Source organism: Anarrhichthys ocellatus, unplaced genomic scaffold (genome assembly GCF_004355925.1).
Source record: "Anarrhichthys ocellatus isolate YVR2014 unplaced genomic scaffold, GSC_Weel_1.0 scaffold34, whole genome shotgun sequence".
Lineage (NCBI taxonomy): Eukaryota > Metazoa > Chordata > Actinopteri > Perciformes > Anarhichadidae > Anarrhichthys > Anarrhichthys ocellatus.
The window spans coordinates 3,156,521-3,174,437 of NW_022280064.1; the positions used below are offsets into that span (position 1 = coordinate 3,156,521).

The following is a 17,917-nucleotide window of genomic DNA, read 5'->3' on the forward strand; positions in this document are numbered from 1 at the left end:
AGGTGTGTTCTACAGTAAAAGTGGGGATAACGAGGGAGGATACTGCATCAAGTGTAGTAGGCTGAAGTGGCCCTATCTAATTTGACTGCTGAGATATGTTAATTTATGACCGTCTCATAAGAATACCGCTTATCCCCACAGTCTCCCCCGGCAGCCCGCTGTTACAGCTCACACCATGTCTCTGAGCGCCTGATGCGCTGCACTTGAGTTGTTGCACTCTATTCCCTGATCACAGGACTACGTTGTGATTGCAGAATTATCAACACCTGAGTGATCTATCCACCCAGAGAAAAGGATCTGGGTCACATGACGTCCCAGATAGAGGCTGTCTCGGGGTCCCGGGGGGCCGATAACTAAAAGGCTACAATATGGAACAAACTGTACAAGACAAACACAAAATGTATGCCAATCACAGTAGAATAGATATTGTTTTGAATGAAATTTCACTATCTAGATGCTTTATACATTGTGTGTTAACACGGTTATTGTCACTTTATTTCTGCCCATGAATATGTGATTTCTTAAAGGGAAATTGCTATTTATACTTGGATTTTATCTCATATTTTGGCCACCCATCCAACTTGCATTAGCAAGATTGTACTCAATAGGCAATTACTTCAGGCAGAGCACTCGCATTAAGCCAAGTTCACAAAACACAACCTTCAAAGTCGTTAGATCGCTGCGCTGTTCCCACTACACAACTTGCTGCCTTGTTAGCGGGAGTTGTGAAGTTGGTGTGACTGACCGGCGACAGGGGCTAACACACTACAAGATATTTCACCAGGAGGAAGCCCAGATGTCTGGTCTCCAAATTATGCGTGAAATGACACAGGAAAATATCATACCTGTGTCCAAAATCATGCTTGCTGATGTTGTTTGCTCATGTGTTTACCAAATAGTTTCCTTGTGTCTTAACTGCGTAATTATGAATCCCACTGTATTTATTGGCAAGACCTACCCTGCGTAGCTCGTTGAGACAGAGACGATTGGTTAATGTTAGGCATTGACCACAGGTAGTGGGGGTAAGGATAGCCCATTGGCCAGAGCATAGGACCTGAACAAAACAGAACAGCAGAAACTCAGACATTTTGGAATACGGAGACATAAGTAAAACTTGCAAGAGTAAAATGTTTAGTGTCGTGTTTAACTCTCAGGTTCTACTCTGCTGAACTTGTAAGATAAGATCAAAGTTCAATGATTCCTGGTGGCATCAGATAACGATTTCAAACGAGGCAGATAGACATTTAAGGTGATCACATTCAACTCGTGAAAATTATTTAAAACTTTAATATTTCTGGTATAGGGTGTAGTTGGGCCTGTGGCTCCATCTTAGATCTTTTAACCATTGTATTGCCTGTCTCCGTGGTCTTTCAGAGGGGCCCTGTTGAATTGATGATACAGATGAAAGATGGAAGATAATAAAATATATGAATGTAACTTTGAACTCATCTGTCTTTATTTTTCTGTTTCTCACCCAGGTACCCATGTATGACTCTACAATGGACCACATCATCTACTGCCTGCTGGTCCTAGGAGCCACAGTGATGACCACCTATGCATGCCCGAAGTACTGTGTATGCCAGAATCTGTCCGAGTCCCTCGGGACATTGTGTCCCTCCAAAGGCCTTCTTTTCGTGCCTCTGGACATTGACCGCAGCACGGTGGAGCTCCGGCTAGGAGGCAACTACATCCTCCGCATTACGCAGCTGGACTTTGCCAATATGACAGACCTGGTGGACCTGACCCTCTCCAGGAACACCATTAGTTACATTCAGCCCTTCTCTTTTGGCGACTTGGAAACACTGCGCTCACTTCATCTGGACAACAACCGCTTGATCGAGCTAGGCCCTGATGACCTGCGAGGCTTGGTCAACCTGCAGCACCTCATCATTAACAACAACCAACTTGGACGCATCTCTGACAAGACCTTTGAGGACATGGCACCTTCCTTGGAAGATGTGGATCTCTCCTACAACAACTTGATATCTCTGCCCTGGAACTCTGTCCGCCAGATGATTAATCTGCACCAGCTTAGTCTGGACCACAACCTGTTGGACTTTATTCCAGAAGGCACCTTCACTGACCTGGAAAGGCTGGCGAGATTGGACCTGACCTCGAATCGCTTGCAGAAGCTACCCCCAGACCCCATCTTTGCCCGCGCCCAGGACTCAATGATGCTGACTACACCTTATGCACCCCAACTGTCCCTAAGTATAGGCGGAAACCCATTGCACTGCAATTGTGAGATGCTGTGGCTGAGGAGGCTTGAGAGAGATGACGACCTAGAAACTTGTGCGTCCCCTCCTGCCCTGAAGGGTCGTTACTTTTGGAATGTGAAGGAGGAGGAGTTTTTGTGTCAGCCACCTCTCATTACTCAGCACACCCACAGAATGCTGGTCCTGGAGGGCCAGACGGCCAACCTCAGGTGCGAAGCAACTGGAGACCCTTCCCCTACCATCCACTGGATCTCCCCTGAGGATCGGCTGCTTGGCAACTCCTCCCGGACCGCAGTGTACAGCAATGGAACCCTAAGCATCACCATCACAACCTCCAAGGACTATGGCACCTTCACCTGCATTGCTGCTAACGTAGCTGGGGAGTCCACCGCCTCCGTGGAGGTGTCCATCATTCAGCTCCCCCACCTCAGCAATGGCACCGGGCAGCCAGCACCACCGAAGTCACGTCTCTCTGATATCACAGGGACCACCAGGATCAGCAAAGGCGTTCCCAAGAGCCAACCAGAGAGGGCCGTGTCCGTCTCTGAAGTGACAGCTGTTTCAGCACTGGTCAAGTGGACAGTGAGCAAATCATCCCCCAAGGTGAAGATGTACCAGCTCCAGTACAACTGCTCTGACGATGAGGTTCTAATTTACAGGTAAACACTTACACATTCTTTTAAAAAATCTTGAAGTGGAGCCCAGCTTTTGCCAAGTGCCCCAGTAAGCCATGACAGTGTCACAGCGAGCCAGCATGCACAATACCAGGACCCTGAAACTGAATCAGCTAAATGGAATTATTCAATAATTAATTTTAGTACTTATACCAGTGACGCTGTCCCCATGACACCCGCTGTAAACTGCCTGCCCAGCACCAAACCACAGGCAAAGTTAGGAACTAGCTGGTGAATATAGTGGAACATCAAGTCTCTTTTATTAGGAGTTGGTGTCGAACAAATCAGATTATTGGAAAATGCATAATGTGGCTAGAAACACAGCTCCTCGTGAAAGATAAGTTTGTGTCTGCTGGATGTATGAATTCATAATAGTTTGCTAATAATCCATACATTTTCGACTAAATTGAAAAGTCATTTCCACAGCAGAAATCATTTGTTTTGGAAACTGCCTGAAACAGCGATCTGTCTGTTTTAAAACCCCAATTTGAAAGATTACAGTTGGCATTACTTTAGCTGAGTTCCAGACAACTTGCAACTCAAAAAGGAAAAGAACAATGGAAAGCCACGCGAAGTCGGAGTTACTACTTGTAAACTCGGGGCAAATCCACTCATCCAGACTTCACATAGAAGCAGCACACAACAATGGAAGTGCACATTGTGAATGGTAGCTAAAAGGCAATGTAAGCATATTTGCTGGATTTAATTAAAGTGATTCATACCATCAAATAGTAAAATCTGTTCTGCATATAAATGTATGTCATCCTGTGTTGCCATATTATTAGGTAGCTGGTTACAGTAAACAATCTCTAAAAGTGATCTGCTATGCAAAAAAAAGCATGTGGAGGCTGCACTGCTGAAAGTTAAACTGTCTCTACACTTGCCAAAGAAAGATCCGTTTCTCGCGGTCAGCCATGGTTTTTGCTTATGTTTAGCGTTGTGCACCTGGAAAGCTCGGAGGCCAGAAGTTTGAAATTTCAACTAAAATGCTGACCTCCAAGTTCTTTGGAACGCAGCATCCGTACATCATTACTGGAAAATGCACATATTCTATATATATATATATATGTGGATGTAGGTATTGTCCTTTGTCCATAGAATTGCAGTAAAAACAACTCTTTTCCCTTCTACCTCACCTTTTCATCATGTGATGTCTCCTTCACTAAGCACAGTGCTGCACTATACTGGGCTCGATTGTGCTCAGCAGTCCAGAACCAGAAGGGCAATTTCTAAGCTCAGGAGGCAAGGGTTCCTGCCAATCCAGCAGCAGTTGATGGGGATCAAACTGTATTAGATGAGGCTTGTATTCCACCACCACGGCCTCTAAAATTAATGTGAAACCAGCCAGAAAAAAAATCCAATTACTTAATGCCATATAAATCTCTACTCAAAACTGTGGAAAGCAAGATATTTAGAGCTGTAGCCTCAGGGTTGTAGCCACCCCCTTTGTTGCAATGTTCTCCTTCATTATGAAGCATATTTTCTTTCTTGTTTCAGCCAGATGGAAATGCAGGAAGAGTGTTTTTCAGACCTTTATGTAATCATATAGTACAACTCTGGCAAATAGTAATATAATTAATTCTATTCAGGCTATTTTTTCAGTTCTTGCTTAAAACATTTTAATTTGAAAAATCAACATTTTTGAATTTAAATATGTCCTAATTTAGAAAGATTAGATAATAAAAAAGACACTATTCATGTTGTGTAAATATTTAAATAGCATACACTGTACATATGTACTAAGCTACACAGGACTTATAAACATGACAGCTGTTGTAAGTCGGATCATAAGGACATCAATTTTCATTTATTTATTTATGAGGGCAACGCATATTAATCAGCATTTCAGTAAATGTGCCAGTGTTGGCCAGCTGGTCCATTTTCAACTGCAGTCCTTTGGCTGGATGTATTGAAACCAGTGAGATGAAGGACAACAAGACGGCATAAAACAGCAACCAAATGGGTATCCTCAAGACCGTGCACCAGCCATGCAAGCAACAGGAAACGGCAATATACCAGTGTAGTAATACAGCAACAACAACATGCAGACAGGCAGAACAGCAATAATCGACATGTTGATCTCCATGTTACTGTAAAATTTACAGTCACAAGTTAGTAAAATGGTGATATCGTATAAGTACAGAGCTTTGGTTGAATGCTGGTAAACAGTTCGTGTAGAGAACAGAACCAATAGCATGGGCCGAAATGCAATCTGGGAACCCACCGGCTACCATATAACGACGGTGGCTTGAAATTAGCTTTTAAACTGACTGCTTGTGAAACAACCTGGTTGTGTCGAGTTGCTAATCGGACTGTAAAAGTAAGTCTTGGCCCGGATATCCACTTGCTACACTGGAGACACTGCAGAGGCTTATCCCTCGTCAGACATGTAGCCGATGGGTTCGTCATTTTATGCATTTTGTCCAGTAACAGATAAGCATGAAATGCATTAAATCGATATAAGAGGTTTGGCCTCTTGCCTGCCCCGCAGATGTTGCTGTTGAAGCATTTCAATAAGTTTGTCTTTCCAAAGAAGAGAGAAAAATATTTTATAAATGATACCGAGATCTGTTTTTTTTATTTTAATACTTTGCCTCTCAGACATAGAGGAGAAGCAACCTCCTCTGCCTCTATCGACTGGCCTCCTCTGATTTACAGTATATAACAGCAATGACATTTAAACAGTAAGACAATAGTGCAATGGTGCAGAGTGCAAAGGGTGCAGGAATAAATATGGAATGATAAATGTTGCTTCATATATTTGTGTTCAGTGTGTATGCAGTAGTGTGCATATTTCATACAATAGTGTGCATATTGCATATTTTTGTATACAAAAATATGCAGCGGCTCTGTGGTGGTTTGTATTCTAAGCTTAGTTGTGGATGAATAAGATCAGTAGAAAAGTGAAATAACATGTTTTGTGTGTGGATGATGTGGCTCATTGGGAGCCTCCAACCGAACCTTGCGTAGCCCCACTGATGGTGTCTGCTGAGTATGTCTTGAATTTGAATATCAGACAAATAAGAGCTGAACCAACAAGTCCTTAATGCCAACCCAGGCTGATCAATTAAGATGTTAGCAAAAGCTCTACCAAATCTAGAGGGATTAGAGCTTTCATGCTGCCATGAGAATGTGATTTTCTACCGTAATAAGGGCAGTCTCTGTCGTGTACGTTGTTCTGAAAGCAGCCTGACATGTATCACACACTGTTTCATAAAAGCTGAATTGAATTCAGAAAACTTGAGTCAACTCTCAGTAAAAGTTTAAATAAGAATGGAAGTTTGCAAAAAGGTCTGTAGCTGCTGGGATTCAAGGGATCCAGACAACTTAATCATTTCAGCTGTATGCCACTGTGCGCAAGAGGCAAGAGTTGTTTCCTCTTCACACCCTGGAGCTGGGGGACAATGTTATCACTGCTCCAGTTTCCCTGATTGGCACATTGTTCCTTGAACTAAAGGTTTAACCGTGATCTTTTATGAAGGATGGGTGAACGTGGAGGCCTGAGGGCACAGACTTTGCACATTAAAAAAAATGTGCAATTGCAAGGCTTAAAATGTTTTTTTTGTAGTTCCTTTGTAAAGTGTACTATTCTGAGATACTTTCAAAGTTTTTGACTGTGACATTATCAGACGAGGGTAGAGTTGTACAGTAAAAGTAATGGTACATTTATAATAATAAGTACTCAAGTAAAGCCGAGGACTTTGACTCAGGAGAACGCTGGTCCTCTCCTCTGTGAAACCAAACGTCAACGTTGACTTATTGTAAAGGGACGGAATGTTACACAAGTGGAAATTGACACATAAAACTGACGTTAGAGGGGTACATAGAGCTTTACAGTCTGAAGTGTAGGGCCATTGACCAATCTGGAGTATTTGACAGCTTGGGACTGAGAATGTGTTGTCTTGGGAGGATCTAATATGCATGAACCATGAAACTATAATGTAAAGAAAGGTTGATATGAAAAGTATCAACATGTTACAGTATCCTTATAATTACCGAAACAATTCAGTACTCCAAACTAATCAAGTCGTACAGACTATAAGGGTAGTTCAGTAACAAAGACCCGACAAATATCAGGGACAAAGAGTAGGCAGAGTAGGCAAAGAGAGGCAAAGAGTAACCCAGCATTTTGTGCCCATCAAATGGCTAGTTACGAGATAATGACGTGAACTTTGTGATGGATATTATTTAATAGATGAATTGGCTGTTCAATACAGTTGTGTGATCATCTATTTTTTAACTGTTATTAGTCATTTTATGTAATTGCAATCCAGTCAGGCGGCAACCTCCGGATCTAAAAAGTGAATCCAATGCAGAAGTGCCTTAAACTTGCATTCTCTCTAATGGCCTTCAGGGGGCAACTGTGTAGAAATCTATGACACAATGACTCTACTTCTGACTTGATGTATTACCTCAGTAAACATTGTAAACATGACTTTATGGTCACAATCACTAATTTCAAGTCGTCTTTAATTATGGTCTCATTTAGAGTCAAATAGACCATAAAGTGGAGTATGCTTTAGGGCGGGGCTACCTTGTGATTGACAGGCCGTTACCACGGCGTTGTCCGGTCTGGGAGTCTCTGAATCCAGCAAAATAAATTGTCTTCATCAAGCTACATGAATGGCCTGCCCAATACAATGCTAAATACCTTTGCACAGAAACAAACCATTAGTCGTTCCATCTCATTTGGATCATGTTATAGCTTCATCCATTATTATTATTGCTCTAAAGGGGTGTGGCTACCTCAACAGAAAGCCACATTAGCTCACCCGCCATCTGGTACACCATTACAAAAGTGTAAAAGTATACATTTTTCTCCCGAAATGTAGACCATTAGAGTAAAGGAGAGCGTGTTGAATTCAAACTACTTTTAGAACTACAATATACTCAAAAAGGTTACTTAATTAAATGCAAAGTGTCCCATTACCCATTACTGTCCACCTCTGATGTAAAAATGCACCGCATAATTCCTGCTCATGAATAGGTGATTCTCTTCAGTTCTTTATGTGGCTGTGGTAATGGAAGCTGCAGGTCAGCTGCCGCCTGTCAGTGATATTTCAATAAAATTGCAATACGCAGGGCAATACTTCGCCACATAATGGCTTCAGTGTCACATGTCATGGGATTTAGTGTTAGTCTGTTACAGGGAGGTATGTCAGGACTGAAAGCACTCACCTTAGGCCACCATTACTGGCTATTAGCTGAGCTGAAGAGACTGTTGGATGCATGGCTTCTATACTGAAAAGCGTACTGTAAGGTATTGATCACAGCTCTCACAACAACATACCAGCTTATTTTGAAATGCCAAGCTTCCTCCAGGAGCCGTTCAAGAAAAAGATCATGTTGGAATGTGTTCTTCAGCAAGCAGCAACAAAATACAGGAATGTGTGACAAACATTTCTTTTATGTGGTAGAGAAAAGAGTGTGTCAGCGATATTCAATGTAAAGTGACCACATGGTCAAATCCTCGCACCTTTATTACAATTACATTCCAAGAATCCTCTATGGATGAACTCTCATGTCTTTTACACAGAGAATCAAAAGCTCAGAACGCGTACAGGATGTTGAGCTTTGGAAACAGCAGTTGACAAAACAATCTCAGCTCAATGTCGTCTTACTTGCTTTTGATGGAGATGCTCGAACGTCCTGTTACTCTGAACACGCTGACTGTATGTATACTGTTCCAGGCTGTCTTCATCCACTGTTCGCACTTATACCCACAAAAAGTTATGTGCTGTAATTTCGAAATAACTCCACAAACGAAAAACACAGAAAACATAGTTATTTACTTTACAAAAGTACTTATTTTACTGATCGAGTATGTGAATACATTTTTTATAACATACACAAACCGTCGTATGAGGATACATTGACTGTCCATGTAGGCTTAAAAGACTATAGGACTTAAAGTGAATTCCTGACCGTTGAAAGTCCATGAAAACTGAGCAACTCCATCTGCTGATGAAGACTGTGGTACGGTTGAAAGCTCCAGAATAAGAGATAAAATAGTTTTTTTCTCATGAGTATAATTTATTTACTGCATTACAACTAATCTTTACACATAACAACTTGATCAGAGTACAAGTGCATTGCTAAGATCATTTAAAGAAGACCAGCAATTCAAGGATACAAAAACAAAGAAAGAAATATTATCAAAAAGTTATAAAGTAAATGTTTAACCGGGATTAAACGGCGTGATCTGGCCTGTGTTGCACTTAAACGGTCTGTTGATACGAGACAAAAATACAAACATATTAACAATAGAAACATGATAATATGCAGCAATCATATCTATAGCATGAATATACAATGTGCTGTTTAATATTTACATATAAAGTGAGTATGTTACTTATATCTCAATGTATAATTATATATGAGAATGTGCAAAGAAGATTAAGGAAGGAAGATTAAGTGTAGAGTCAAAAAAACAGGAGAGAACGTGCACGAGTGCCTGGGATAGCTTTTCTAAAGCCCCCTCCAGACACGCACTTTATTGCATTAATCTGATCGTAATTCATTTATTTTAGTCACTTCAGTCATTTTGTAAAAGTCATGACAGCAGTTTCTTCAGTTCAAAGTTCACCACCTAAAGATGAAGGAATTCTAATTCCCCCATAATAGAGTTTGCAATGAGATAGTTTGAGATGGATTGTATGCGTTGGATTTCTGTTTTACAAAGAAAAATAGGCCATGACTTAAATTTTGGCAGCAAATGAGATTTTTGTCATTTTGGTTTGTCAGCGTCGGGTCAGAGAAGCATAAGAGGATCAAGAAATAAACTCTTCGTACATAAACAAATCACAACATTCTCAGCCGCGTCTTAGCATCATTTGCTGCAGTAAAAAAAACATCTGAGATTCATCTGAGAACAGAGGAGGGAAATAACTGAGTACATTGTACTTTGAGACATCTATACGTTACTTGGGTATGTCCATGCTACTTTAGAGCGAAATGTACTCTTTAGTCCACTACATTTATATGACAGCTTTCGTTTCTAGTTACATTGCAGATGAGGATTTTCTATACACAGATAAGTTAAAAACATAATGAAAGGGGCAATTCTGCATAATGAGTATTACAGTTTATACTTAAGTGTATTTGTCTTTATCATACCTAAGTACAATTTGACTGGTAATCATCTATACTCTGTACTAAGATATTTATACTTTTCCATAAGTAAAATATCTGGATACTTCTTCTACCGCTGGATTTAACAGTTCAGAGTTAATCATTGAGAAATCTTTTTTTTTAAAGGGACAGTGTGTAGGATTTGTGGCTGCAGATGCATCTAACTGAACAGCACTCCACTCACTCCTCCTCCCACTCCAACACGGTGGTGCTGTGAGCAGTTGAATCTAAACCCGTTTGCCTTGCTCAAAGGCCGTCCTCACCATAATTACATGACGAAAGACCACACTCTTCACAAGAATGTCTCGCTTGAGTTGAACAATGTTAACTCATGCGGAAAATGCAAATGACGCAAATTCCATGTATTCATGCCATTCGCGTCCCTCCCCATTTGGTAATCACCCTCTGCTGTTCAATTCATCGAGATGTTTCAAATTTCAAGCCAGTCAATTTTTTTTAAAGTTGCGCTACAGGCGGCGAAAGTTGGCTGTTAAGTACTGATGTTTGTGCCATGATTGTCTTCATTGCCAGATCAACTCACTGCAGTGCTGGCTTTGTGTTTGCATGAGCTATGCTGTGTTATCAGCGTTATCTCAAGCGGAGACTTTAACACAAACCACAGGCCTAAGGTGGCAACGTTTTCAGCAACACCTTCCTCTTCCTAATGCATTCATCCATTACAGTTAGACGGAGAGGATGTTTTATTGCAACCAGGAGATATTCAAGGGTATAGACACCAGACACCGAACAATGCCACGGCCCATTTAATCCTCTACAATACGGCTGCAGAGTCTAAGTGTGAGGAGCGGCCAGTGAGAGACCATTAGGGATTTTGCTTATATAAGCATAATCAAATTTCCCAGCAGCACCCCGGATGTTTAGGCTGAATCGAAGGCAGGAGACCGCTTGGCTTGACCTTGTGTGTATTTGTCCAGAGGAAAAGAAAAGCCTTAAGAAATCACTACAGACAATGAATAATCATTCAGCCGTTCTTTGCAGCTGTAAAAAAGGAAGAATGGAGCTCATGAATTAGTGGTTGAGGACAGGAAAGATGCAGCCTGGAGTAACGATGTATTTGTTTTGTCAGCTCTTTCTTTGAGCTGAGAAAATATCTAGAATATTAAAACTATAACTGACAAATCTCTCGCTAAGCTCAAAGAAGCGTAAGCCCGTCTCCTCCTGTGTCTCCTCTCTCGCTCCCCTGCTTTCACTCTGATTAATGCTACGGCCTCGCGCCGTCATCGGGAACTAAGCAGGCCACTCCACAAATTGCCTTTTCGCAGCCCAAAGGGACAAGAAATGTTTTTTATCTCCCCGTGATAAGCATTGGCATACGTTTCTGTGGACTCTGGCTATATTCCTATGAATTGAAATGAATTAGCCAGTCTATGCAGACAACCTGAAATCAATTAGACCCAGACAGAGGAGCGAGCAGTGCACAGCGAAAGCATCACTGGGCTAAAGAATTTCACTCCCAAACCGCGGCAGCCAATTATAATAGTGTAATGAACTGTAGCACAAGTTGGACAAGTGGAACTTTTGTATTGGAAAGCAGCTTCTTTTTGTTTGAGCTGTGGTGAGTAATTGGGATAAGGCAAAACACTGAGGATGAACTCATCTGTGATCCTTGTCGCATGTCAGATAAATGTCCTTTTGGTGAAAGAATGTGAGATAGCCATCCGTTGTTTGTTTTTTTGCATTTCTCTGTGGATTGAGCCCACAGTATCAATAAAGCACAAAGACCTGCGGCAACCATGCCCATGGCACCTCTAAAATGATAATATAAATCTCCAGCTTGGCTGAAAAAAGTGGGTTAATATGACCCTGCCTAGTTTTAATCAACCTTCAGAAATGAACACAGAAACCATTAGCCCGATTAGAAGCTGATATGAAACAGTGATCTTGACATAAACAGTTTATAATTAAGGTAGATTTTCAGACGTAAAACTGAACAACGGTCAGAGCTGGCAGAATTCTGAGAATGATTCGGCCGAAAGGTGAGACGGTCAGGTTCATCATGACTGATGTGAATCCCTGCAGGAGAAACTGACTCTGGGCATGAACGAGGGCTACCATTCAAACAGCAGGCGTGAGCGGTACAACCACCGGTCATCTGGCCCCTGAGCAGCTCGCCTCGGGCAGTTGGGAGGCTCGCTGGAGTCGCGCACACAAAATGTGCTTCACTCTCTGTCTGCTTATTTATTTATCACTGCTCCGAAGCTCCAATATCAAATGGACCCTCTGTTCACTGCTGCAAGACAGATGGCTATGAGAGATAAAGCCAATTACTCTTGGCTGTCTGTTAAAGCAGCCACCGCAGAGACTAAGCAGTGGAGAGAAACTCCAGGGAATGCAAATGAAAATCCTGATTCTCCTTTAATGAAAAATTGGACAGTGAATAGAGCTTGCATTCCCTCCTGCAGCAGTTAGTTAAGTCTCCATGTGCTGAAATTACATGTGTACCCTGTTCAGATGCTGATGGTTCAATCATTTATAGCATTTACTATATGCCTCCTCTTTGTTTTCAGAGCTGCTTCTGTCTTTAAGAGAGATATCAGAAGAGGAAGACCTCTTTATCTTAATCGAGTAATTAACCTGCAGGTTTTGTTTTTCCTTGTCTTTGTTCAGGATGATCCCGGCCTCCAGCAAAGCTTTCTTGGTGACGAATCTGGTGTCGGGAACCCGCTACGATCTGTGCGTGCTGGCCGCCTGGGACGACACCGCCACCACGCTCACGGCCACCAACGTCGTGGGCTGCACCAATTTCTTCACCCAGGACAACTACCCTCAGTGCCAGTCGCTGCCCAGCCAGCTGCTGGGAGGCACCATGATCCTGGTGGTGGGGGGCATCATCGTAGCCACCCTGCTGGTCTTCATCGTCATCCTCATGCTGCGTTACAAAGCCGCCGATACGGAACCCCCAGCGGGCAAACTGACCAGTGTCAGTGACACTCACTCTCAGACCAACGGGGGGCGAGTCGGGCCAAACGGACTTCTTATGCCCCCGTCTCAGCCTGAGCCGAAGGTCAAGATCAAAGTGGCCCTGCAGGACGAGGTGGTGGAGTTCAAGTGTGGCTCCCTCCAAAGCAGTCTCACCTCTTCTTCCTCATCCTCAGGCTCCATGGTGGGGGGCCCGTACAGCCCCAACAGCACACTTGCCAACATTTGGAGGTCAGCTCCCTCCAAGCCTCGGTCCAACCTGGACCACCTGCTCGGGGCCTTGACCTCGCTGGAGCTGCGGGGGCTACAGGGCCGCAACCTGGGGGGCGCCAGTAGCGCAGCGGCGGCAGCAGAGAAACCCCGCACAGACAAGGACCCGCTGCTGGGCCGGACGCTGGACTCCAGCCTCAGCCGGCTCCTCATGCTACCTCAGGACTCTAAGCCAAAAAGGAGCCAGTCCTTCGACATGGGAGACATAACAGGCGCCGGGGCCGCTCAGCTGTGCAACAAATCCCGCAGGTTCAGCAGTATCTGGACTAAGAGGAGCCTGTCTGTAAATGGCATGCTGCTGCAGTGCGAGGAGGAGGGGGACACGGGAGGGAGCAAGGGGACAATAGACAGCGCCGACTGGGTGATGGAGAGTACTGTCTAGGGAAGATGGAGGACTGTCAAACACTGCCTAAATGGACCGCCAACGGCCATGCCAAGACAGACCCGCTGGTCTAAGAGCCTTTGTCCTGCATGAAGCACACTCATTTTCATCCCCTCCACTCCACCGCTCAGACTCAAGTGGGACAGGACGAGGGGTGTTCACAGTCATAGCCAAAAACAAACTTTTGGAATAAGACCTTTGGATTGTTTTGGCCCGCACTTTGTACAGAGATGAACTAAAATGGATGGTCGGCCTCAAAGAGCTGAAGGGAAATGACAGAGCTGTGCTGTTATGTGATCATGCACATGGACTGCTATTATACTGTATACATTTAAAGTATGTAATGAAATTGAAGTTTTATATTTTTGATTTTGCTGGTCAAACACAAATGATCCCTTCCTGGTCTCTGCCTTGACATAAGAGCAAGGCGCGACCAGTGGTTACACTACAAAATCTGTAAATTCATCCTCATATCAGTTACCTACTGATGCAGTTTATCCTCCTCTGACGGAATGGTGAAGTATATAAACGTAGATGTGATGCTTTGATTCATGAAGATTTAAGAAAAAAGATTTATTGACAAAGCTGTATGTGAATATATTTACTTTCTATACAGAGTATATATTTGAGGGGTCACTCAATAATGCTAATCATATCAAATTTTATGTGACTGCATAGATTATAAAACCCCATTATCTCCTAAACTATGGCTGTACTGTGTGTGAAGACTCGGTTAATTGTTTAAAAAATGCCAAAATATTGAAGCGGAGAGTGGTGCAATGGCCAGGGTGTTCCAAGACTATTTAGTTTGTGTATATTTGTCCAATAGTGAAATGAATGGGTTTTTATCGGTTTTATTGTTGTTAATGTAGAAGTTATTTTTTAAAAGATGCACTCACTGTTTCGTCACAGAATATCGCCCAAACACCAGAGAAACTCCCCCCAGTCCACTGAAACTAACAACGCATTCAGGGCAATGTTGGACAAAATCAGGATGCATATTTTTGGAGGCTAATTCTGGTTCATAACAACTTGTTTATAGTTTTAAACATCAATTGTATCAGTAATAATAACACTGTAGTCACTAAAGTCATTGTTGAGATATGGAAACACGGCCACATAAATACAACGAAGCCCAGCAAGCCCAATAAATAAGAGCAGACAGACCATCAAACCAGTAGTTTATCTGAAAGTTCCCAACCCCGAGGACTAGTACTGGACCACAGGATCAGGAAGCAAGGAAACAATATGATGAAGCTAAAGAATAGCTGAGTAATAATCATATAACTTTACAGCCTATCATGGGCTATTCAAATTACCTTGACCTGGGGTCAGTTGTTACTGTAGTTTTCCTCATCACTTCCTGCCACGCCACCGGCAACAGTACACCGATCTGTACCAAAATAAGTCATCTGTATGTGATGTAACGGTCCATTATCACAGTACATACTTACTGAAAGGTACAATGAAGGACTCCAATAAAACTCCAAATCAGGGCGTCCTCATGGGATATTGTAAAGAAGCAAACCATAGACCATGTATATAAAGATGGACGACACAACAGCTTTCCATAAATGCTTCCAAAACATCTTAATCCCCCGCTGGTGGCTGGCTGTAGTATAGCTCATGAATCCCGCCCCCTCCATGTTAGTGGATGGGAGATGGGCCACCCTAAAAAAATGTATTGCACATAAAATTTCTTCAAAGATGGTTTCAGTCATTTTACGTTGTTCTTATCACGCTGATGTATGTTCACGTGTTCCTGATACGTTTCTTTGAATTATTAATTTGAAGCTGTAAAAAGAGGGTGTGACATCATGACTGATTAAAAGCTGCTGAGTGCGGAGCCGGACACTTGGGAATTTTACGTAGAATGGGAACGTGGAGAGGAGATGTAACTTTAACTTTCCATAACTGTGTTTGTCTGTTTCACACACGTAGATCTGTATAGACAAACTAACTGTATATATCTCTATATACAATCTACGGTTCATACAGTCACTGACCGTGTCGCTAGCTAGCTTAGCAACATCTTCACAGACAGTAAGGTTAGCCGGCGATTTCCTGTCGTCGTTTGTGTTCATATCCTGGATTGGCAGCAGACACTGAGATGTCCTTTCTAAAACATGAATCATGAGGCTGTGATGTAGAACCTGTGTCCTTTTGATCACACGTGATTTTATAAAGATATTAGGATTAGTTGTTGTGTCTTTCCAGCCAAACAGCTACTGTGGTGCTAACATTGCAGCTAGGGGGGCTCACGCTAACAAGCTGCGGCCGTGCTCGGCTCTCGATTTGGCACGTGTGGGCGGGACCTCGATACTGTAACTCCAGCTCCAAGCTCCGGCTCCAAGATGGCAGCTTCCGTATCCAGGATACTTTGGCTTCACTTTTGTACAGCGGGAAGTGGAGACGTGTTGTATGTCTATAGTCTACGGTGCAAACCATAGAACCACGGTGTGAACAAGCACAGCCTACCCCTTTCTATTGCAATGTTTCCAAGTTGTATAATACCAGAGTTTCCCTTTTCATTTGGGGTGAAGTAGCTATAGGTCATTGTTCAGTATCTTTCAAATATACAGGTCTAAGTATTCAGTCACTAAGTCTCTCATTTTCTCTACCAAGGTTGTGAGTTATAGACATAAAAAATACAGAAATTGTGCATACAAATGTTTGACATCTCATTGTGGAAACTAACTTCCTCTGTGATTGCCTCATGCACTGGTCAAAAGTTCATAGAATTTGTTCCGTCTGGAGGTGATATGGGTTTTTATAAGGGTTTAAATATGTATTAATGAACCTATTTAATGAAAGTTCATCGTCCAGAAAGTTTCCATTAAACAACATGAAGTTGTTTGCTTTATTTGTCTGGTGTTGCATGTTTCTGCCGAACTGATCCATGAGACAGTAAAGTCCAGTGTAAACATCCATATTGTCATTTCTCACGTGTTGTCTGAATGACTTTTTTTGTGATATTTCTGATATGACTGCGTGTGTACAGTGTCTCTATATATTGGATTATTTTTTGTTTGTACCATACTTCAGTTGGAATATGTGTTGCATTTGAAGAGGGGAGCAGCAGCAGCTCCACTGTGTTGTTACAGTGTTGTTGCACATGTCTTACCTGGAGCTGTAAAAGATGTTTGTGTGGTCAAATTTGTTGTTTTTGCTACTAAGATAAAAAACTAAAAATCTCCTGAGACAGCCTTGTTATGTCAGAGCTTTTCCTCTATGACTGCTGCAGTTCGCTTATGTGGGGACTGAAAAACTACAATAAAAAATAAATAAAGGTTATAAATGAAAACAAAAGTCATCATTAACGTGAGACCGACAGGGTGGAAGTGAAAGGTGATGAAAGTGGATTCGAATTGCAAAATGCCAATTTAATTGCAAATTAAACCAATAACCGTGGTAAATTGTATCCATTAATTTGGTTAATTCATAGGTGATTGGATAAAATGATGTTTATGTTCCGTAATCATCTACCGACATGAGAACACGCACTCTTATCGCACCGAGCGCTCAGTTTGTCGTTTGCTAAGCGTCAATGTTTGCTTTAACTGAACAAGTGAAACGATGTGATTAAATCTCGACAACACCAACAAACAAAATATGGTCAAATTAATTTTTACTTTGCTTAAAGCACCTATTGGCCACTTAGTGTTTCTTATAATCACATTATAATGCATTATAACAGTGATCATAATGCATTGTGAAAAGATTATAACACATTATGAACATTGCAAAATAAAATGTCCGTGAGTGACCAGCAGAATACTTAGGAAGTATTCTGATACTTCCTAATTGTCATTATAAAATGCTTTATGTGTTATGATTATTGTAATAAATCATATATCTATAGTGTATGTGCTTATAATTATAATTATACAGTGCTTTGCAAATGGTGGATTTTACCCTCAGTGTTGGGAGTGAGTCATTGCCCCAAGCAAGGGAGTTCAAGTATCTCGGGGTCATGTTCACGGGGGAGGGTCAAATGGAGCACGAGCTGGACAGGCGGTTCGGTGCGGCGGGCGTCGTACCAGAGCGCTGTGTGTGTGAAGAGGGAGCTGAGCCGGAAGGTAAAGCTCTCCATCTACCTCTTCTAACTGGTAAGAGGCCCCGGAGTAGGACCTGAACACGCTGGAGAGATTACATATCTCGGCTGGCCTGGGGAACACCTCGGGGTTCCCCAGGAAGAGCTGGAAAGCGATGCTTACCTTCCTAAACCTGCTGCTGCCCCCCCCGCAACCTGGCCCAGGATGAGCAAACGATGATGGATGGATGGATAGATATACAGTGCTATA

At 42.4% G+C, this 17,917-nt stretch overlaps 1 protein-coding gene across 7 annotated transcripts in view; it reads left to right on the forward strand.

The window, feature by feature from the left end:
* The window catches only part of lrfn2b (leucine rich repeat and fibronectin type III domain containing 2b), a 104,478-nt gene extending 87,108 nt beyond the window's left edge, over nt 1-17,370 (forward strand). For 5 of the 7 annotated variants that reach the window (XM_031865908.1, XM_031865911.1, XM_031865909.1 and 2 more), the window contains 2 exons: nt 1,479-2,875; nt 12,650-17,370. In XM_031865908.1, coding sequence (XP_031721768.1) covers nt 1,485-2,875; nt 12,650-13,613 — 2,355 coding nt within the window. In that variant the 5' untranslated portion in view covers nt 1,479-1,484 and the 3' untranslated portion in view covers nt 13,614-17,370. Of the gene's footprint in view, nt 1-254; nt 2,876-12,649 lie in introns of all 7 variants that reach the window. The other 2 variants (XM_031865912.1, XM_031865907.1) reach the window with 2 other exon arrangements.
* The last annotated feature ends 547 nt before the right edge of the window (nt 17,371-17,917 follow it).